Genomic DNA, 24,557 nt, shown 5'->3' with positions numbered 1-24,557 from the left:
CTCAGCCTCTAAAAGCCTTATTGAATTGCCAGCGAACTCATTTGTCTATCTAATAATCCCACAGCGTGCTGGTGGCTGAGGGGCTGAAGCCCATTGATACCCCCATCTGAACAAGCTAATCGACATGGGCGGGTGTGTCTTACTGTGTGCTCAGCTTAATTCCCCCTGTTAAGGGTCTTATGATGATAATACTGGTGCCAGTGGTGGAACAATGATGGCTTCTGAATCCCAGCAACACTTGATGTTAAGAAAAAAAAAGGGTGTAATTGATGGACCAAAAGGAATAGACAATCATTTTAACAATGGAGAACTAGTAGCTTTAAGATTGCATGGCTGGTGCTCTTAATGTGAAAAGCTAAAGATAGGTTGATAAAATAAAATAAAGTTATTGTTCATTATGTGCTGCAATTGACTGTATCTATAATAAAAAAAAAGGTGAAGCCGGCATTTCCTTGTTTTTTTTTTTTTTTAAGAAAGATGAGTTTGTCACACAGGAAGTTGTACCCATAACCAGGAAGTAAAAGCCCAGGAAACATTTGTAAGACCTGGGTTGTGTTCGAAATGTCATACTAACGTACTACTCACTAAGTCTGACCCTAAATTAGTACTGCATGTAGTGTGTTCACATTAGATAGTATGAAAAGATTGAGTACGCGAGAAAAAAAATGAATGTATACTATATAGTGACATTTTTAAAGCAGGCATTCTCAACTGGTCTCACCCTGGGACCCACATTTTCCCGCGGCCATTAAATCCCATCCATTAAACCCACTTTTTTAGAATTCAACCAACCAGATTTAGTTTTTCAAAAATAACTGTTGAAAACACACAAATAATCTTTTTAAAAACATAAACTATATATTTTCCAGTGCAACATGCATTTCACAGCATGCCTGTCAAAATAAAAAAAATTTTTTCAAAATAAAGACCAACATGAGAGACATTGAGTATTTATTTTTTTGACCAGCTGTACGTGACCCACCCAGTAGAGGTCCACAACCTACTTATGGGTCCCGACCCAGCAGTTGAGAATCACTGTTCTAAAAGTATGCACGTTGGGCACACTAGTCAGTCATACTCAACCATGATGCATTAGGAGTGGAATGTAAAATCATCCTGGGACTGAGCTAAAAATCAAACATCCTCTTTTCAAAAAAAAAGCATAATCTTCTTGTCTTCCAATAGTTGTTTGTAAATAGGGCTCTTGTTTTTTAAGATAATAATAGCACAATAATCAAATTTTCTACCCCTGGTGTCATCCTTGGGACAGTAATTTAACTATTTCTCTCATATTGCTGCATTTCCGCCACTAAAACAAGACCAAGTATTGAGTCAGTAACAGTTTTAGGGGAAAACTGGTCAATTCTGGTGCACTGAAACTACAGTTTGTCATTGTTAAACACCTTTGTGACTGACTGCTGTGTTTGCTTTTGTTCTTCAGGATCACATTTTGCCACCTGCCCTTTCAGAGTAAATGGCTGTACGTGGGGACGGAGCGTGGAAACACACACATCGTCAACATCGAGTCCTTTATTTTGTCAGGCTACGTCATCATGTGGAACAAGGCCATAGAATTGTAAGTATTTAATGCTGTCGTAACCTACTGAATTGTACGTATATAGAGTTCTGAATCCATTGTTGGGTCTTTGTCACCTACATTTTCAACCCTGTCATCATGTTTTTGACAAATTAAATTGTGGTTAGAGGTTTTATCTTACAGCAAAAGGAACAAGGACATATTTAGAAAAAAATGTATAAATAGTCAAAAAAGGTATATAGTTAGAAAAAGGCCTATATAGAAGAAAAAAAGGCATGAATATTAAAGAAAAAGGGTATAAATGGTCAGAAAAAAGAGGTATCTACTCAGATGAAAGCATATATAGTCAGAAAAAAGAATATAAAGTCATAATCAGAAAAAAGGCATGTATAGTCACGAAAAGGCACAGTCACAGAAATAGCATAAATATTCAGAATAAGGTATAAATAGCCAGAAAAAGGCATATACAGTATAGCCAAAAAAGGCACAAATAGTCACAAAAAACAGCATAAATAGTCAGAAAAAAAAGCATGTCTTGACAGCAAAAAGGTACAAATAGTGAAAAAAAACAAAAAACGACATAATACACAATAAACAATATTATTCAAATCTAAATATGAACATTCAAAAAGTACAAGCAGCGCTGGGCTGTGTGTGATAAATGTACGTGTATGTGTGTGTGCGTGTGCGCGTGCTGTGATGAACTGTCAACCTGTCACAGCTCGATCATACATTTGCACAATACCACCAGGGATTGACTCCAAACACTGCTGAAAGTCACTGCGGGTGTGGAAGATGGATGTGCTGTAACTTAGCGGTTAGCATGTCCTACGTTATATAACACCTCACATCTGCCTGGGATCAATCAACTAAGGCCTTTATGAGATCATTGACACGTGTCTTTGTTGATTCTATGTTGCAGCGTGACGACTAAAACACTCATCATGTGTTCACACACACACACACGCACACACATGCTGCTTGGGTTGCGTTGGATGCACATGTTGCTCTTGGTTTCACCCACCTACGCACCTCTACGGTTGGCGTTACCCCGACAAAGCCTGGCTGTGTCAGTCATAAGCCAGTCTTCTACCAGGCCATCTTGTTTGGTGGTGACAGCTCAAAGTGTCGTGAGTTGTGTTAACACTGATGTGAACGTGTGGGAGGATTCACTGCCAATCATTACTAGAGTGTCAGAGGTTTAGGTGGAGGTCTGCTCTTCAAACACATATTTCTGCTTGGATTTTAATGTGACTGTAATGGACCCTTTATCTCAGGGGTGTCAAACTCATTCTAGTTCAGGAGCCAAATACGGAGCAATTTGATCTCAACTGGGCCACAGATTTTATGCGGAGAAACAAGTAAACATTATTGTGCCCTAGTTGGCACTTCTACGTTTACATAAAATACAAAATACGTAAGAAACTGACAATACCCAAGCAATAAGTGACAGATATCGGTCCCAACAGGATAATCACTTTAAATCTCGAAGGTTTTGTGAACAAATTCTATTTAATCAAGGGAAATATTTTGTAATAATTTGAGGAAAATTGAAAGATTTTGTAAAAATTGAGTTTTTTTTCAACAGGTTAACATTAAAAATGACTGCAATCATGCGATATAAGCACCAGGAAAACTGTCAGTCCCCAAATATTGTTGAGTTTAATTTACGCGATTCATGTTTTGTCTATAATTTTTTACGTTCTCAAGTGGGCCGAATTGGATGCTCCAAAGAGCCGGATTTGGCCCCCAGGCCATGAGTTTGACACATCTGACCTATCTCCAGAGGTGAAAGTAACAGATTACATTAAGTACTCACGTTACTGTCATTAAGTTGTTTTTATGGGTACTTTTTTTAGTATATTTCTAAATCACTAATTTTAATTCTACTTAAGTACATTTTCAAAGAAGTGAAGTCATTTCTTACATTTCTACACACTGAGTAAATTATTATTTTTTTTGTTTTAAAATGATCAACAGACATTGTGAAACTACAAAGAAATGAAATAACCAGACAACAATTAAATATATTACATCATAGCTGACCAATCAGATTAAACGTAATGTACGGCACCAAAACAGCATTAAATGTTGGTTATTTTCTCAGTTTTGGAGGTCATTTTTTCAACATTTTTATTTTTTTAATTGAATGGCGAGATTTATTACCAAAAATAAACGTGGGGGGAAAGTAACTAGTAACGTTTACTTTGAGTACTATTTCATTTAGCAACTTCTCTTTTTGTACTTGAGTATTTTAAGTAGAAATAACAGTACTTCTTTTTGAGTTCGATATATCAGTACTCTTTACAACTCTGCCTATGTTGATGATTCCCATTCTTTTTTGGGTCGTGACCCCATTTCGATATCACAAACGTCTAGCAACCCCAAATATTTATTTTTTTAATTCTTTCTAGAATTAGTTTTTTTTTATCATGTTTGCTGTACTGTGTTAAAGATAAGGAGTAGCCAAGATTAGTGAGAAATTGTGCCAGCACTGCATTTAATTTGAACAAAATTTATCTTTTAAGAAAATGAAAGTGTTGAATGCAGTTGTTTAAAATTGTTTTTTTTTTTTTAATTAATGTAATAATAATTCAATCAAATGTAACTTTTTATATAGCACTAATTACAACAAAAGCATCTCGTGGCACTCAATTTCTATGAGAAAGAATATATATAGATTAATAAATAATAATAGATTTCATTAATAATTGGTATTTTTGAACCCTCTTATTATCCTTAGGGTCAATTTGACTCCATTCAATGTTTATCATTCAAAAAATAATAGTTGAGTTTATTTTTGATGGGTCTGATTGATTAGCAGAATATGATCATGATTATATTTTTTCAATGAGCTGAACGCATATTGTAAGCAATGGTGTTATTCTGGGGTCAATTTGACCCTAAGCTGTTTTAACTGTGTAAAACGTGTGTGACCTTACATCCCATTGACCTGATGGTGGCGCTGCAGGACAAATCATATCATCACCACAACCAATAGGGTTCATACTCTATAGTCATTAATGTTGTCAGAAAATTTGAGAAGATTTGGATGAAAAACTATTCAAGACAAATTCATTCTAAATTAAAAGGCTTCATCATCAAGGTGTTAGTTCTGTATTCAACAAATAAACAAAGTGTCTGAGACAAAAACTTGGTCAACAATTTTCTGAAAATCATTGTGTTAGTAATATTTGAGCATAATAAGAGGGTTAAATTTCTCTTTTTATTCAGTAATACATTTTTTGGTCAATTCCTAGACGTTTCAGGTGACCCCATTTTAATTCCAGGCGACTCCACAAATGGTCATGACCCCAAAGTTGAAAAACACTGACCTTTATTAATTTGAAACACCCTAATGAAGATAGATTTTGGAACAGTAAGCACTCAGACTTTGGGAAACAGAGTTCATGAAAACCAAAACAAAGCAAAACCAGAGAATTTCTGTATTTTGTTTGTGGAACTTTCACTTAAAGCTTGAAGGTGAATGAGTCAATGTCATATTGTTAAAAAAAAAAAAAAACAGAGAAAAAAGACATAATAAATCCTGGGATTTATATTCCACCAAAGAACATAGATGGAAGTTTTGGGGTCTTTTATTTTATACTTCCACAAAACCTTCCACTCTGGAATATTCCAACCTTTTTACTGGTGTCGTGTTGACATGAACACGCTTTCAAAATCAGAAAATGAATATTGAAATGAGAAGTAAACAATGAGATTGAAAAGGAAATGTGAAATTAGCAGCTCCTGTTTTCTCCTGATCAGTTTTACTCTGTTTATGCCTGGCATCATATCAGCCCTAATCAATATTGGCAAGTTTGATTATTTCAACAAACAAGTTTGCGGAAATGGAAAAAAAATAAAAAAATTAGCACTGACAGTGTTTGTTTCTCAAAACAAAGTGATTCTAAAATCCACATAAAGCAAAAATTCTAACAATCTATGACAATTATGTTTCTTCAAATATGGTGTTTTATAGACTAATTTTTACATTTCACCCTTTTAACCTCTTGTACTGACTGTTTCTTGTGATTATTGTGAATATTCAGTAGTGTATCACATGACAGGAGGTTATTACCTCTGCTGAAGAGGTGATATTGTGTTTATTTATCAGTTCCTTTGTTTTTCTGTTACATCAAAGGAACATAAGAGTTTTTGATAAAACCTTTAACCAAAGACAAACTGCTTAGACCAGTGGTGTCAAACTTATTTTAGTTTAAGGGCCAAATAAGGACCGGTTTGATCACACTAGGCCACAGGTTTTAGACTGGAAAATGAAACAATTTCAACATTAATGTGCCCAGGTTTGCACTACCAGTTATAAAATTAGACATAAATTATGAAAGGCATCAACACTATCTTAGCAATCAATTACAGATACTTAAATGTCCTTTGATTAATTTATTTTTGGGGAAGATTTTTGGTAATTTACACAATGATTCATTTTTACGCTGTCATTTTCACTTTCATCTGCTGGCGAATCAGATGCTCTGAATGGCGGATTTGGCCCCTGGGCCTTGTGTTTGACACAGGTGGCTTCGAACAGTGTTTCTCAAATGGGGGTACGTGTACCCCTAGGGATACACAATGGCACTACTCACCCCAGGCGTGAGATGACTGTAAATGATAAAAAAACTATATCAAGGAGGCACTAAGTCAGGGTTTTTCAACCTTGGGTTCGAGATCCCATGTGGGGTCGCCTGAAATTTCTGACAAGGCATTAATGCTGTCACTAGCATTAATCAGAGTTAAAGGGCCCATGTTACACTAAATCAACTTTTCTGTGCTTTAAACATTATAAAGTGCTATTAGGGCTTCATACACATGCTTAAAGTGTTTTTTCAATGATTCCATCAATCATTAGTTAGAGGGTGATTTGCTCCTTTCTTACGACAGGGTGAGCCCAAACACCTCGCTCCAGTTTGATGACGCGTTCTCACTTTGATGACGAATTTGACGATCTGGAGAAGCCACGCCTCCATGAAGCTCTCCCCACGCTCTGTCTCGTGTTTATAAAGCAGCATGAGCTCGGCTACAGAGTGGGTGGGAGGAGGGCGGGCCGTCCTCTGAAGCTACGTCACCGTGCGGGGAGGAGGAAGTCCGTGTCCCATCTATAGACACGCCCACCATGAATATGCAAAAAACAAAAATAATATGCAGAAGTAGGTCACAAATCAGCCTGTTTTGTGGAGAGTTGCTCAGAAAGTGACTTTTCAGAGGCTTAAATTCTGGAAAACAGGCAAGTTTGGGAAAATAAACCTCAAATACTATGTTTTTTGGGTTTTTAGAACAAAAGGGCATGACATGGGGACCTTTAAGCTGAATCCTTTTTATGGGCTCACAAAACAATAAATAATGCACTGAAATGACAGGTGCACATTAATTTTTGGTTTTTGTAGGCCACTAATATGATTGTCAGCAGTGTAGTGGTCAGAAACTGTTCAGAAAAAGACCATGATCATACTATGACAAATTGATAAAGGCATTAAAGTCAATATTTCCTGGTACAGTATTTATTTCTTCTTTGAATAGTGGTAAAAGCCTTCATCTTGACATGGTAATTTCTTAGTGGTTAGCTTTTCTTTTTTTGACACTTTCTTCTTTGTGTGTCTAAATAAATCCTAACACACCGAGAAATGTGTTTCTAAACAAAAAGAAAAAAGTAAGTACTAAACCCACCATGCTTTAGCCCAGCGGCTCTTCGGCTATTGACAACAGATTTGACAGTTGTGACCAAATCTAAGCCCATTTTCCTCCCTTTATTCCTACAGATGTCACTCCTGCTGTTTGAGTCTGATATTCTTAACTGTGTGACTTACTTGTTAAATTCCCATTGAGTCCCTTTACAGAGGAAAGTGACCAAACATAGACAAACAAACACAAGAACTGTTAAATAATAAACCACTCCCATCTGTTCGGAGCACTTGTTCCTGACACATTAGGTATATATGACAGTTTTAATAATGCATATGTTTGTAGACACGTGGCAATCCCGTCACCAGGCCATGATGCATTTAGTGCACGTAACACCATAATGTCACAATATCACATTTGTTGCTCTGCGTCCTATTTCTATGGTTCCCTGTGGCTGACATGTCACTTCCCTTTCTGTCTCAGTCCTTTTCATCTGTCGTGTTGATTATTACCGCCCATTCTAATGGTGCTGGGTTGCCATGGATTCACTGGTCCTGCTGGAGTTGAAGGTGTTTTTCATTTGTGTTGAATGCGTGTGATATCGAGAGGCTTGACAGTTTGAATCTCTGAATGAAGGTGAAAGGAAAGCAAACATACCACGCTGTTATGGTTCCTCCAAGCTACAGATGACATCATTTTTTTTTAGCTTTCCTAATTTCCTCATCATAAAATGGCTTCATTCACTGTTCTCCAGGAAGTGTATTGTTATTTGTGCCATAATATATAGTCATCTCAAAGATGTTAATCCTTGTTTTAATAGGAAATAAAAATGGGTTAAATGTGACAAAAAAAGACCAGAAAAGGCATTTAAATTTGATGAAGAAGTGGCAGAATGGGAGTAATGTAGCAAAAATGCATTAAAGGAGCAAAAATATGGCAAGAAAAAGTGATGAAAATAGGTTAAAATATTGCAAGTTTGGTGTAGTTGCAGAAAAATGTTAGAAAAAACAAGTAAAATATATTATTAGTTTCTTGAAGGCATCTGGCGTCCCCCTCCCAGTGTCTCGCATCCTGACCCCAAGATTGAGAACCGCTACTTTAATGAAAGCACTTATAAAAGCTAATTTGTTATTTTCTTCATTCACAATATACTGTGTCTCAAAGGGGAAAGAGGTCTCGATAATTATGCTAATGCTAGCACACAAATTAGCACCATTAACAAAAAAAGTTGAAAAATAAATCCTTTGACCAGCGCTTTTTGAAGGCAAGTCAATATATGTAATTAACTAAACAATGCCAACTTCATCCCTTTCCTGTTATTTTCCTGTACACAACATGAATACAAATGACTATTTGACCTGCTAAATAAGCTAAAATGTTCGCATTAGCTTTAACCATGACTCTAACTAGATTAATGAGTTACTGTCTGAGTTACTGGAGTATGATTCATTATCCTGCATTCAATCGATCCTCTACAGTGAACAAAGACACGAACAAGATAATTGGTCATCTTTAAAACAATGATTTTCCTCCCCGTTTTTTTCTTGTTATGCAATTTTAGGTTTTATCGAGTCCAGTTTACCACACGTTTTACCTTTTTTTCTTAAAACTTTGAATTATAAGTAAAATACAAAGATCTGCAATGTGTTTCCAATGTTATTAGCACACACCTAATTAACATATAGCATCATCTTTATTCACAATTAGGTGACCTGCTGGCTGTAGACAAAAAGGCGAGTAAACACAGAACTATAATGACACTAATGTTCTTAGTTCTACAGCTGTGAAATTATGAATTATGTAAATTGTAGCTACACTAAAATTAAAAGAACCACTGTCATTTTTGGTAAGTTAAGTAAGGGTGCAGCATTTGATATATATATATATATATATATACACTTTTTTTCTTTGATTGAAAATATGAATTTTTGGCTGAAGTAAAGTTTTTGATTGAAAATGTTTTGGTTTTTTTATTAAAGTTTTTTTTTTTAATGAGTTTTGTTTTTTTTATTTAAGTTTTTTTTTGATTGAGTTTTGTTTTTTTTTGTTTTTGTTTTTTTAAGATATTGTAATGTTTTATTGAATAAAAAAGACACAAATCTACCTCCAGAGAGGACTGACAGCTGGTTCATATGTTCTTTTGAAGGCTAAAGCCCATAGTTATATGTATAAGTAATGCTTTTAACATCTTTATTGGTTGGAAATAAAACACATATTTATAAAAAGTGAGAAGAACTTTTTTTCTATGTATGACATTGAAAGTCATTTCACCAACTTTTAAAATGTGTCCAAACAAAGAAACAGTCTTTATGACCATATCTTTTAGATAATAACGACTCAAAATTTAATTTAGTGACTCCATCATCAAAACAGTCTACCTCATTTTCCTGCAATTCATTAAACGACCTTGCCAACAAAGAGGAGAATTTTATCTGCAAGTCATTAAGTTGCACATATTTTCCTCCGCACATTGCAGTGCCTTATTCACAGCCTTTATTCAAAATGAAATACCAAGTCTTGGCTTTTTCCATCCTAACGGCAATCTTTTTATACGCACGGACAAACATATCTGGTCCCATTCATCTGCATATGGTCTAAATGCGTAGCATAAAAACTGGACTCCTAAGCTACGTGTACTAATTACATTACAGTAGATAGACTTCCCATCCTCTTGTGTTGTTTGCTCTGGAGCTCCCGCCATCATCCCAGCGTGCCATGTGCCGTGCCATGATTGGACGATGTCGTTAGTTGCAGATGGATTGTTGACTCTTTGGATATTACTTCTTAAGCTGCTGAATAAAACAGTATTGGAAGCGTGCAGTGGTCTGAGGTCTTTATCGCTCCCCGGCAGCAGGCATAGCTAAAGGGACCCATCTGAATGTGTCAGTCACACTTTACCTCAGTTTCCCACTTCAACTCTCATTTCAGCCACGTTGAAAGAAAAAATAAATAAATAAATAAATAAATCTGATGGCTTGCGGAGTGTGCTGGTGATCATTCCACTCATAGATCTTTATGAATGGATTCCACAGAGTTAGATGTTCGTTGGAATACACTATTCTAACCGTATGATTTCTGTGTACACGCGTTAAGATACGTAGCGGAGCAGCTTTTGTTTTTCCAGTTTTACCCCTTTCCGACTAAAGACGGCCAACTCCAGATTATTTAATGGTTTATAAGCAGTGACGTGCAGTCAGGGTAAGCAAGGTAGGCAGTGCCTACCCAAGGGTGAATTCATATTTTGATTATTTGTTTTAATTATAATTTAATTATGAATGATTTATTTTTCAATTTCCGATAGCCTACAGTACCTATAAGTTTGAAAGTGTCAGCATTTGTTCTTTTCATAGCCCAAATGACTAAACATCGCTATTTCCTGGTACAGCTGAGACACTGCACAGTCTCACTCCCCTGTAAGGCAGGAGGAGGCCACGCCCTCTTCCAAAAGCACATTGCTGCTCTGCCTCTGTTCCCATAGCACGTTTTTATGTGTTCGCGCATGCGCAGTCAGTTCCTCAAAATGAAAATAATTTACATAAAAAGGCAGCTCTCTACGCTGCCTTAGGACGTAACTGTGCTATGCTAAATGCTATACGTAAGTTCACAGTGCATTAGTGAATTGATCCAGCTATGTTTTCTAGCTAGTGGGCGGGATTACACTACAGGCAGGATGACAGCGGTAGAGACGATAAAGAAACTTTCTTTTGAGGAAAAACAACAGCTTTAAAAAGATGGGAGACCAACAACTAAGCTACCAGAGCTTCAGCAAAGGTAAGGTCAGGAAATGTTTTGTATTTTCCACAGTGAATGGTACAAAAGGAAGGACTGGCTTTGTGGATGCTCCTCACTGAGGCTGTTCCGAGTTGTTGTTGTTGTTGTCATTTTCTCCATGTTTCTGTGTTTCCAACACAAACAATGGATGCGCTGCCGTATCATGAGATATATCTTGTTGGGAGAGTATGGAGGCTATATTAAATAATTGCTTATGTTTCTTTGTTTGATTAACACTTGCCAGCAGAAACGTCTGAAAATGTCATTGGTGGTCTCGATTTGCAACGTGCCTACCCAACCCTAGTGGTCATGGCACGTCACTGTTTATAAGATTGTTCTATAAGATTATTCTGTGGTTTTTGGTGTTTAAAGAGTGAATTTGTCCTAACAATTGGCTCTGAAATGCAACAATTACATTACGGCAGGGATCTGTGCGTGCTATAAAAATGAATCCTGGCAGTGTCACTGATTGCAATCAAGGCAACTTGAAAATCCACCTTTCCCAGTTTAAAATTCAGTTTTCCGAGTTCAGCGGCAATGCGTCAAAATATCTCAAACATGACTGACCACTGTAATTATTCCAGCAAGATTGGTTTGTCTTCTTTTGAATAATATGTTAAAGTTTTATTTATTCAGACACGGGTCAAGGAACCTTCAAGGGAAACTTCAAAGCAACCAGCAGACGCCTCTGACAAAGACTGGCAGTTGAAAGTCAAAACATGTCTGGAGATCAAGGTGGATTTCGTGATGAACAGTTGAATGAATAAATCAAACCGTAGCATATTTTATTACCACTATAACATGACTAAAAACTATATTTTATCTTTTATTTTTTTTTATTTTATTTTGCCGAGTAGGAGCTCTGAGTTCAGGTGACGTTCCAAGTCAGTAGAGAGTCGAAAATCCTGAGTTACGTTAAATGCAAAATCAGGTCATGTTAGATGTCATTTGATCAGATGTGTGGTTTGGATGAAAGATCGATAGTTGGACAGAATCATTGTGCATGTGCTGTGTTGAGATTATCAGAGCTCACACAGAGGACAATCAAAACTAATCTATGCCTGATTTTATTAGTGTTGGGGTCCGTATGATTTCAATAAAGTTGTGTACACGCATAAATATAGTCGAGCAGTTTTTGTCCCGATTTTACAACTTTTCCGACCAAGGATGGCAAACTCCAGATTGTTTTATGGTTCATGGGATTATCCTGTTGTCTGAGGTGTGTGAGGAGTGAATTTCTCCAGATAATCAACTCTGAAACTGACACTGATATTGAACTTGTTCAATATTTACGACCAGGTCTTTAAATTAACCTTTTAGATGACCAGCCAGCATGGTTAATAGATTCTTAAAGTTACCAGGCAACCAACCACCAGATACATTTTTTTCCAGCAGAAATATCTTTCTTTGAATAGTTTTTATTTTAGTTGATTGCAGAAATACAAACTTTTAATTTAAAAACAATGTTGTAACAATGCCTAAAAGGTGTAATATGGAACTTTGGGTGTGACAGAGAAGTGAACTTTTTATAAAGTATATTCTCATAACTTAATAAACAAACTTAACTCAAATGAAAATAGGATCTCTGAAACACTGTTTGAAGTTAAAAAGAATAGAAGTAATCTGTACTAACTAAGAATGACATGTACTGTAGAGAAAACATGTTTTACTAGCATGCATGCGTATTGTAAATAAATCCCACTCCCCACAAACTGTATAGTGCACATTTTAAAGGTGAACAAATGGTGGAATACCAGCCACTCACGACCCAACATCCATTTAGTAATAAAACTCCTCAATTTCTTCTTCTTTTCAGATCCTCTATCATCTTCATTTTCCCCTGTGTCAGCAGCAGCCTTCCTTTTTTGCAGTTCAGGTTTTTTAACACCTGATAAAAATCTCCATGTTTGTTTGTTTTTTTCCTAACTCATTTTACAGCTTAATTTTAGCTCCCATTGTTTGTTTTGCGCTGTTTCGTTCGTCTTCTCCGATACTAAACCATAACAATCAATAACAATAACATCTTAGCGTAAGCACGTAGCCAATTGCTGTATGACACGTCACAATATAGTGTTCATGGGAAAGGTAGGATTAGTACAACCAGCAGTGTTGCCAGATATACATTACACAAACAGCCCAATCTGGCAACAATGACTTTCCGTAGCCTGCCGATTCAGCAATGGTGTTTCATTCTTCACCAGACAAAATGGCTAGTGACGCTACAATGTTACCTGACATAATTAAATTTTTACCCGCAATTGGCGGGTTGGCGGGTGCTAATTGAAAGCCCTGTTTACGACTAAAACTCGTATGTGAGGAAAGTCGACGACTCTTAACCTCGTGATTTGTGATGTTAAACGGAGAAAATCCAGAAGCGAGAAGACGGGGAAAAACATAACGATGCAAATAAAAATAGACTTTTCCAAGTTTATAAGTCCGATCTCCGAGTTCAGTGGTAGGTCGTCCAAATATCTCAAACATGACTGAATACTGTATTATTAGATGTATTTATTTTTTTTCGACTTTCGAGCTCTAACTTCAGGTGGCGTTCCAAGTCACTTTTTCAAGTAGAGAATCAAAAAATCCTGATTAAATGCAGAATCAGGTCATGCTAGATCATGTTTGATGATTTCTTGCTTGGTGGAAGATCAGTGGTTGGACGGAATCATTATGCGTGTGCTGTGCTGTGTCGAGATTATCGGAGTTCACGAAGAGTACAATCAAAATAGTTTGCCAGATATTCTCAGTTTTTCAAAGTTATCCTGATCATGGCACCATTTTTATTTTTTGGTAGGGTATAACAGGGTTAGGGAAGAATAAAGTTCATATTTATGTATTTATGGTATACAGTGTCATGTATAATTCCTCAAATGCAAATGTACAATAGAGGTAAAAAATAATGTTAGGTTTGGTATTTAAATTTGAATGACAGTACAGTGGATCACCACAGAATGTAGCTGTCAGGCTATTTGGGATCATGAAATTAATTAAAAATGTGGGTTGTTTTTTGTTTACTTCACAGAGCTTAAAGTGAAATTAGCTGGTGTATGTTTTGTATTCACAATACAGCTTTTATTTCCATGGCCTTGACCACCCACTGCGTCTCGGCTGCTTTCATTTAAATCTCTATAAGGAGATTATGTAACTGCTTGGATCTCTGAGAATGTGGATGTGTTTGTCTCTCTTTATTTTTTCTGGAAGATCATGTCATTCCTCCCACATTTGTCTAAGTTCTCCTTTTTCTAAACAGACTGATATCAAGGATTGTTCCCAACAATAGAGCTATTGTTTATAGAATGGAGTTTTAGCAACATCCATTCTGTTTCCTGTGTTTTCAGTGCTAATGATTCAACCAACACATTCTCACTGCCAACTCGTCGCATATCAACGTTCCCTGTGACGCTAAGGGTCAGCCTGTGGCAGCAACTGTTTTTATGACAATTCTATTGAGAAATTTACGTTTAGGATTTGAAGTCTTATTTTGAAAAGTTGTTGTGAAAAGCAGCTTACGGACCCGCAGCGGTGAAAATGAACACCAATGGGTCCTTCCGGAAACGTTGATACAGTATGTGACGCAGTAATGCAGCTTTCTAACATGCATTTTTGAATATATATTTGACATTCTGGCTGCTCATTACAAAATATTTACCATTTTTTAACTTTACCTTTTCTTTCTTTATACAGAGCAACAAAAACTCACCCTGGACCTGTTGTGCATTTGAGTGACAGTCCAAAGGATGAAGGCAAGGTGAGTGAAAATGACCAAATTCTAAACCCCATCCCCTCGTAGATCACAGAGTAACTTTACAGCAGTCCCAACCACCTGCTCTTATTTTTATTTTTATTTTTTTTTCCGTCTTTTGGGTAAAACCTGTTTCTTTTCCCCTGGGTTTAGTTCCTCTGGGTCATGTTTTTATCCTTATTGAAAAGAAAGTGCCATGTGGAGATTCCTGCAAAAAGAGCCGTCTTTGAGAAGCGTATTGATTTCCCCGATGGATTTTACCGCCTTTGGGTGAAACTACATTTGACAAGCTCTGAGGACATAAAAGAGAGGCATGGGTTTACTGCTGCTGTCACACACTTAGTACAAAACAATGGGCAAATTCCTGCATGAATCATTAGGAAACATTGTTTTTTTCTGAATGTTTTCAAGCTGTGGCCCAAAGAGCACATTTTATACCAATCCTGTCTTTTGCATTGCAGTGTTTTTCCCGACATCTGGTGCTGACAGATGCATTTTAACCTGACTTTACTCTAAGGGTCAGAGTATAGACTTAGACACACTTTATAGATCTCTTTGGGCACATTTGCAGGAAATCTTAGTAAACAATATTCTGCTTACTGTTTACACCTTTTAGAAGTAGAAATGAGAGGCAATATAGAAGCTGAATATGCAATAAAAAGCACTTCAATTGCACGCTTGTGGAGGTAGACATGTTTACGAAACTGTGGAATAATAAATAGAGGTAAACAGATCCAAGCACTAAACCTTTGGATATAAATGCTGTTTTCGGCACAGACTAACATTGGGACCAGAAATACGAAGCGTAATACTGACAAGATGAATACATCATATGTGAATCTCTATAATGGCGATATTCAAAGGGGTATTATGTGTATTTAAAGGCTAAAAGTTTAAAATTGACATTTAGCTTCACAGCAATCATCTACCATGCATTTATGGGATGGGTTGTGTATTGCTTTAAAGAATATAGATTCTTATACAAAACTTTAACAATTTTAGCCCATTTGCCCAAATTTTAAAGGTGATGGCTATCCTAATGGTGGCCGTATCAATATACTGACATTCTATCCGTAAGCACAGCCCCTCATTGGCCAGTTTAGGTCACGTGACCAAGACTAAACCTAACCGTAAACCTAAACCTAACCCTAAAAATTGTTGCGATATAGGGTTATAACCTAACCCTAAGACGCTACGTACGTGTACTTTGGTAAACGTACCAATAGCACCGGGCGTTGTCCATATGGCAATTGTACAAATAGACACTTTCAATTTTAAATGATTCTTAGGGAGCACTCACACTGGTTGAGGACAGCTGATGATTTTATCACCTTGGTTTGGCTCGGTTTGAGTCCAGAGCTCCGCTTCTGATCCGCTCCAAGCAGCCTCTGGTGCCGTTACATGAGCTAACCAGTTGAGACTTCTCTAGGCAGACAAACAGAAACCTGAAAATGAAGCTCTCCATGGGTCAAAACGAGCGCTCAAGAGTGCCAAGAAACTTTTTCTTTCTTCGTTTGTTCTTTCACAACTTTTAACAATGGAGCAGCAACAAGTTGGCGTGCTTTAGTTGTTTTAAAGCCCTGTTTCACATTGGCGCCGGTTCTACCAATCACCCACAATGCCATGTGCTCTATGTCATCGCTGATACTTCCTGTGTTTGGCTTTGATTGGAAATGCTCCGAGACTGACAGAAACAATCGCTCTAGAATTCACCTGTTTGATCTGTTCTAGACTTTGTTTGGCCAAAAGAGACGGATTATCCAAGCAAACCAAAAGTTCTAGGATCCATCGGTGTGAATGCACTCTTAAAAACCGTTGTGACCGGTGAGAGGATCAGTACGTAAAGTCCCGACCGTGGAGCGATGGGTGAGCACTGTGGAGGAAAGTTAATAGCAAATGGGAAAAATGGACAAATCACAGAAGACCGGAACAGGACGCTGCCATCACCACTTCCACCGCCAAGTTGATTACTTAACGATATATGTGTTACACCTTTCCACTGTAAGTGTTGAAGAAAACCTTAATATTAAAAAATAAGTTAAAAAACAGAACCGTAGTGTCAGCAATGTCATATTCTTTAGCACTAAACAGCTTACGTTAGCTATTTGAACAATATATCTCATTTTAAGGGTAACTGTACGGCATTTTTATTGCAAGCTCTATCAAAACATCATAGATACGATACTAGAGGTTTAGTCAGGTAATTTTAATTGTACAGTAGTCAGGATTAGGTCAGACGACGCCATCTTGTGTCTTTCACCATCTCGTAAGGATGTCGCAACACTGAAAATTTTCCTTTTACAAAATGACTTTATGTCCTTCCAGACTCCAACTCTGATAAGTCTACTTTTTCTCCTACTCACTAGTCGTGCGTGGAAAGCTCCGTACGAGTTTAGACCATCGTGAGATAGGTTCGTTTTAACCTACTGATGATGGGTTGTTGCATCAGTCGTGCTGGGAAAAGCTGGGAAAAGCTGGGAAAAGCTCTGTACGACTAGTGCCGGTACATGTACCCTTTAGTTTCGACTTGCTAACCATTGTCTTTCTCAGTCTTGCCTCTCCACAGGAGCTTGTCTATCCTGATCTCCCTCCACTGATCTGTGATCAGATTGTGACAGCTATTCTCTACTCTCTTTCACTGTGTGGATAAATTGAACCCCAATGTGCAAAGCTGTCATTTGGGTGGTTAGTCACATGAGGGCGGTTTTCAAAACATAAAGGTTCAAACAGAACCGAACAATCATCTATGAAACACAAGCATGTTGGTTCATGATAAAGATGAACCACAATCTGACGGTTGATCACAGAGAAAGACGCTGCTCCACTTAAAGCCCACACTCAGATCTTTACTTTTTAGACCATGTGGAGTCTGTACAGTAGGGAATGTTTTAATGGACTGATGTTCTCGTTCAGCCTCTGAGTCGTACCTCTGTAACTGTGCTGAGCCAACATGTACTGGAAATAATGAGCTGAAAGCACAGCTCTGGTGTTGCTGAAATACTGTGTCTAAAACTGTGGAACACGACTTCATGTCATACTTTGTCTTCTGAAACAACTTTCAAAATTAGAGGTTTGGTAACAAACGGGCCCCCTGGCACTACTGCAACAAGGGGAGTTATGTAATGTACACTGATTCTGATACATCTTTTATCACTTGTTTCTACCCTATTCCCGGCACTGCTGCAGCTGCTTATAGGGTTTGAAAGTGGGACCATCGTACAGTGGGACCTCCGCGCCAAGAAAGCAGACTTCAGGATCTACTATGACGAGGTATGCTTTACCATCATCTTCTTCTAATGGAGATATTTTATAGAGGTTTCGGTAACTCTTTACAATAACTCCTTAGCCTGTATTTCTTATTATATGTACCCCTTAGCTCATGCCATACATTATTTATGTGTGTCTGCAGGTTTGTCTAAACATTTTCCTCTGTCTCGTCCAACATCAACCTTGAATTTAGAATTATTATTGATGAATGAGAAATATGAGAAATGTGTGCATGTAAAAAAAAATCTATAATGTCAAAAAATAAATTCACAAATGTTTCTCTGTACCTCCTCAGAGGTGTTGAAGTACACGTAGGGGTACACGTACCCCAGTTACTGCATTATTAAGCATTAATTAACAGTGTATTACTATTTTTATCATCATAATGTATTACTTAACGTGAATTAACATATCAGATAATGCATTAATAAGCTGACATAAACCTTAATAAATGTATAGGAGTGCCTCATAAGCATTATACAGTTAACCATCATTAATTGCTTTTTGGTTTTTGTCAGGTTGCAAATGTTATGTAACACCTTACTTAATAAACACCATAAGTAAATGATTACTAGAGACGTTATAACGTTTTACTAATATATTAATGAATGCATATTAAGTACGCATACATAAGGATGAATTTTGACATTATGTAAATTGCATTAATGCTTAATGATGTATTAATTAACTCTGTGCAGTAAACACATGAATTAACTGCTTATTAATGCATTATTATTAGGTAATACATTAATGATTGATAACATATTATTAAACTGTTAATTAATGCTTAATAATAATAATAATAATAATAATAATAATAATAATTATTATTATTATTATTATTATTATTATTATTATTATTATTATTATATAATAATAATTATATAATAATAATAATGATAATAATAATAATAATAATAATAATAATATTATTAAAATCTTTATATTACATTCTCATTTATCAGATCAGTTTGTTAAACATATTTGTGGTTCTCACAGTAAAAAGACCCATTTTTTTCCACTCGAATTTAGTGTTTTTGTGTGATTTTAAGTCCATTGTGTTTATACAGTATGTCAAACTGATCAATGAACTATAAATTCATACAGCTAAAGTTGCGCTAAAAAAAATGATACCAAACAAGGAAAGTTATAAACTGTTTTTATGGTGAGATATAAAGGTAAAAATCAAAAGTAGTCAAACGGCCAGTAGTACCATGGACTCCAGAGGGTTAATGCATTAATCGATATGTTCAGTAATATTAGATAATAAATTATAATGATTAGATACTTATTATTTAACTGTTAAATACTGCTTAATAATGTATTAACTAACATTTATCATGTATAAATCATGGAATTAATGTAGAATTAATACACAAATTTAAATACAAAGAACATTTTAATAACTTTCTGTCAGCTTTAAATGAACACTTTGAATAGTTTTATATAAGAGGCAGACGATGGATGGATATACTGTATATAAGAGGCTATTACAATCAAATTTAGCTTTTGGCTGAGAATGGTGTTTTTTAATGTTTTGGTGTCTTCTAGCCACACTGTTGGCCCCGCCCCTCCTATAAAAACTTGTTGATTCGGCAAACTGTCGCGAACAGGATGGATTGAGAGAATTGTGAATAGAGAGCTATAGTGAGTATTGAGTGGTTAGTTAGCATAGCATAGATTGTTCTTTGGTGATTTTATAGTATAAAGTGGCTGTTGTAGCCCCGCCCATAATCAAGGCAAAATCTGTGTGGTTTAGTTACTTAATAATGTTGACCCTGGCATGTAAACCATAAAATTCAGCAAAGGATAAAACTCAGCGACTGACAAGTGGTGTCTAAAAGTCTCATTTTGTTGATAGTGGGTGCAAATGTCAAAATTGGTGGGTGTGACTGTTTTGAATTATTTAAGGTGTGGCAGCTTTAACCAGCACTGCTTTCTCAGCAGGTGGAGAGATTTACATGCATTTGAATTTAGATCTAATCTGCTTCTTATTTCCAGAGTAAATGTTAGGCCTCACAGGCAATAAGCCTCACCCAGTTACCATTCTTTTTCATTTGAATTGACCATTAATGTCACGTTTATTGGTGCGCTCCAAGTTTGTTTGTACAAAATGAATGCAGAAAAGATAGTTACCAATGCATAATAGAGTTTTTTATTTCCTCGCGGAGGTATCTTATGCACGGTGGAAAGTGAAGTGAACCTGCTGTTTTTTTTAAAAATCTTTTTAGGCTGACATCAATGTTTTCTAATACAAACCCATAAAAATCGTGTCATTTCAAACAAGACACTGAAAAGAATGAATTCTGTTGATGTGATTAGATTTCATTTGGTGCATTTAAATGTAGTATATTTGAGAATAATCACTAGGACAAAAGGTCAAAAAATTAAAAAGAGCAAAATGTGAGCAAAAGAAAAAATGTTAAGTACCTTTTTGGTGTGTGCGGTTTTCCCTGCTTCATTTGGGGAGCACTCAGGCATGCTTGTCTCACACGTTACCAGGTGAGTGGAAACACAGTGAACACATTTACACTTTTCAACAACACAGATTGAAGCACTTAGCGCTGACAGAGAAACACACACCCTCTTTCTTTTCAACCTAATTTTAAAGTCTCTGAAATGATTAAAAAGTGGCTAATAATGGCCACCTGCTGAGGCCGATCAGAGTATTAGGCTTTAACTGAGTCTAAGCTGACATTTTAACACTGAAATAACGTTTTTTTTTTTTAAAGCACAGCAGTTTTCCTACTGGCAAAGACAAAGGGAATATTATCCTGTTAACGTGTTGTGCGTGTAAGATTTTTTCAGTTTTTCTATTTGTTCAATAAAACAGATTAAACTGGAACCAGGTAATTTTAAATTATTCACTTTTTGTTTTATCTACCACTGTTCACCTTCAATGGCATAGCTTTGTGTGTGTGTGTGTGTGTGTGTGTGTGTGTGTGTGTGTGTGTGTGTGTGTGTGTGTGTGTGTGTCCGCCTTCAATGTGTTTGTTAAAGATTTGCCACATCAAGCGCTAGTGAAATGTGTTAGAGCGGTCATGTGAATTTTTCAAAATAAAACAGTGTTGTGTTCAAGACCACACAATCCGAGACCAAGACTTGCCCGAGACCAGAATGCACCGAGACCAAGACAAGACCAAGACTTCCGGGAGCCGAGACCGAGTCAAGACCAAGACCATAAACATTTTTTTTTAAATTTAAAAAAAATATATAAATAAAAAAATTATGACAAGGTTCGACTGTTATATAACATTCTCTCTTTAGTTTTACTTTCTTTTAAATGCATTATTCTTTCACTCCACACTTCACCATAATAGTGAAAGTAACAGATTACAAGTACTCACGTTACTGTAATTAAGTTGCTTTTATGGGTACTTGTACTTTTTTTGAGTATATTTTTAAATCAGTAATTTTACTTGTGTAAGTAGAGCAAATCTTGCACAATTGGAACTTCTACAAAAGCACCAGAAAGGCTTGCCAAACTGTGCAATTATTTTTTTTAAATCAAATTAAACCAATGAATTCTATTCATTTTTTTTTTTTTTTTTTTTAATGCTCAGTCTCTAAGTACAGTAAATTATGAACTCTAAACCTGAGAAATTAACATGCATTAATCTGATTGGTCGGCTATGATGTGATATATTTGATTATTGTCTGGTCATTTCATTTTTTGTAGTTTCACAATGTCCGTTGATCATTTTTATACAAACAATAATAAGTTACTCTGTAACGCTCGGGTGTAGAAATGCAACAAATTACTTCTTTTAAAACATATTTAAGTACAATTAAAATTGCTGATTTAGAAATATAGCATAGAAATATTTAGTTTTTTGACAAAAAATAAATAAAACCTCCTCACTGTCTGTTTTGACTTAAAAACTCAAGGCTGAAGTAATGATTACATGGTCAGTATAGTTTGTACTTAATTCTGCAGCATCTCTTTTTGTTGACTCAAGCTGCACAGGCGTCTCTGCTGGCACTGCCATCTGTTACAGGACTTTTTCATCCTAGTTTTGCATTTTTTTTTTCTTTTTTCCTAAACATGAGAATAAATTCAGACCTGCTCTATAACTGCCTCCCGCTGATGTTGCTGGATGAGAATCAAGACATAGGTCTATACTGAAAGCCGTGTGTGTTTGGTGTTTGTGAACTGGCGTTTCTTTTTATCTCACCCGGTGCAGGCCATCCACTCTGTCAGCTGGCATCACGAAGGGAAACAGTTCATGTGCAGTCACTCGGACGGCAGCCTGACGCTTTGGAACCTCAGAAACACCACCAAGCCATTCCAGGTCACGTTCCCTCACGGTGAGACATGCACATGTGCACGCACACACACACAGATACTGGGCCAATTAAACACTGTGAGGTGTATAATATGGAGATAGATACTGTTTATAATGTGAGTAGTTGCATGGTTTTCATTTTATACTCATATTTTTATTGTTATAGAAAAAAATCTAATTTCAAAAAGTAACATATTGTTTCATATTATGTTTGACATAAACATTAGTATGTATGTATTAGTATGTATGCATTAGTATGCATTCACGTTAAAGTACATGACAAATACCCAGATGTATACTATATGGAAACATTTTTAAGTATGCACGGTGAGCACACTAGTCATACTCAACCGCCCCATGATGCATTGCGAGCAGAATGTAAAATTGCCCTTTTCATCCCCTTTTAGAAAAAGAAAGCATTTCTTCTCGTCTTCCATTCGTTTTTTTTTTTACCACTTTTGTAAATAGGGCTCTTGTTTTTGAATTGACCGAAACTTTTCTCACTACCACAATGGCTGGTCTCCGGAATATCAGAAGTGAAATGTGTTTCTGTTAGTTTTATGGATCAAAAGAGCACATGTTGATATTCTACTTGGTCGCTTTCTCACTTAAATTGTTTTCAGAACTTTTAACTCATTCATTGCCAGCCATTTTCAAAATTTCTACCCCCCCTCAGTGCCAGCCGTTATAAAAAAAAAAAGAAAAATAATTTTGTTTCTAGCTTGTTTCGTTCTTCTGTAATCAGTAGTTGAATAGAGGCAAGTTTCACACAAATCGCCAGTTTGTGACAAAAAGCTAAGAAAAATTTTTTTTTGCTTTAGGGACACCTCAACATTGGTTTCCTTCTATAAAACCACAAAAACAACACTGAGACTGGGCTTTTGATGGCAAAATTATTATTACTTTGTTATCTAGGGCAGAGTTGAATGGATTTCTTACTGTATTTTGGCGTTCCTCCAAGTCTCTCCCCCCGTCATTCTTTACACACGCAACTTCCTCCTCCTCCCGGACATGCCGAGTGTCACCACTTGCCCCATTTTTTTGATCGTATATCTCACCATCACAACACTCTCAATAGTCTACTTAGTTCCACACATGCTCTGGTTGAGTGTGCGCCGCTGTGAACTTCAGCATCAACACTTGTAACGCCGTTTTCTGTCTCGTAAACTCCTTTCCTCTCCCTCTGAGCTCTGCTTATCACGGGTTATCTCTCATCCAAAGGTGCGCTGCTGCCACCTACATGTCACCAGTTGGTCACTACATCATAGTACAAGTTAGATATTGACAGGAGAGCTTTGTCATACTGTTTCCTAGCAACCCCAGCCAAAAAAAACACAATTCACATCTAAAATTAAACACTGCACATAAAATACTGAGAAGAATAAAAAAAATACATACTGTAATAAATAAGCAAACAAAATATGAAGAAGTAAGAAGGAACCCCCCCATATACATTATATACAATACATTCATTGTACATTTCCCTCTTAAAAGATTGGGAATCGTTACGAAATAAGAAATATTAAAACCGGAATCGTTCAAATTAAAAAAATGCCGTACCCTAATTAAAACCAAAAGTAGCTATTTTTTTCTCTATTTTATGTCAACAGATGTTGCTTTTTATCTGACTAAATCTAGACTGAAGACCACAAATAAGACTTTAATTAAACATCCCTCATTAGTCAAGGCACTAAAACCAACAGAGGGAATACCTGCAATCAATGTGTGCTCAAACCAACAAAAAAAAAAAAATGCAAACTCATTAACACTTTATTAAATATTGGATTGCAAGTCAATTTAAAAAATAACACGGATCACAGCGGCGGCTTGTCAGGTCGAGTCTGGAAGAAAATCTTCCTTTAATATTTGAGGTTTAGCAACGTTGACTGACAGTAAAATGAGAATATGAGGTGTCTCTCCCACTGGGGATAACTAAAGCCCTGCCAGTCAACAAATATGTGCTGTGAGCCAGCCATTACACCATCACACCCAGCACTTCTGTGATGGGTTGCCAAATGTTCCCATCTGCTTGGTTTTTGCTTGGTTTGTTTTGGTTTGCAGCTAGCTGCTGCTGCTGCTGCTGAATGCCGCCGTTAGCCTTTAGCTGTTGTTGCTCTGATGTTCCACAGTCAGTTTAAGGATCAACTGCACTGTCACCAAACAACAAACCATGACCTCACAAAGCGTGGATGGAATAGTTGAGCAGCTTCACTTAGCTTCAACATTGCTTTTTCAAACATCGCCTCAGTTAATCACATATTCAACATGTTAACTGGTGCTGAACCAGAAAGATCCAATTACCTTAAGGGTGACCATA

At 36.5% G+C, this 24,557-nt stretch overlaps 1 protein-coding gene across 1 annotated transcript in view; it reads left to right on the top strand.

Moving 5' to 3' along the window:
- The first annotated feature begins 1,445 nt into the window (after nt 1-1,445).
- The window catches only part of LOC114454901 (syntaxin-binding protein 5-like), an 85,582-nt gene continuing 62,470 nt past the window's right edge, over nt 1,446-24,557 (top strand). The window contains 4 exon segments of the mRNA XM_028435784.1: nt 1,446-1,576; nt 14,630-14,693; nt 17,874-17,957; nt 22,139-22,262. Of these exon segments, the coding sequence (XP_028291585.1) occupies nt 1,554-1,576; nt 14,630-14,693; nt 17,874-17,957; nt 22,139-22,262 (295 nt within the window). The 5' untranslated portion in view covers nt 1,446-1,553.

Source organism: Gouania willdenowi, chromosome 21 (genome assembly GCF_900634775.1).
Source record: "Gouania willdenowi chromosome 21, fGouWil2.1, whole genome shotgun sequence".
NCBI classification, from domain to species: Eukaryota; Metazoa; Chordata; class Actinopteri; order Blenniiformes; family Gobiesocidae; genus Gouania; species Gouania willdenowi.
The sequence above is the reverse complement of the archived record's forward strand: the minus strand, read 5'-3'. Positions and strand labels throughout refer to the sequence as shown.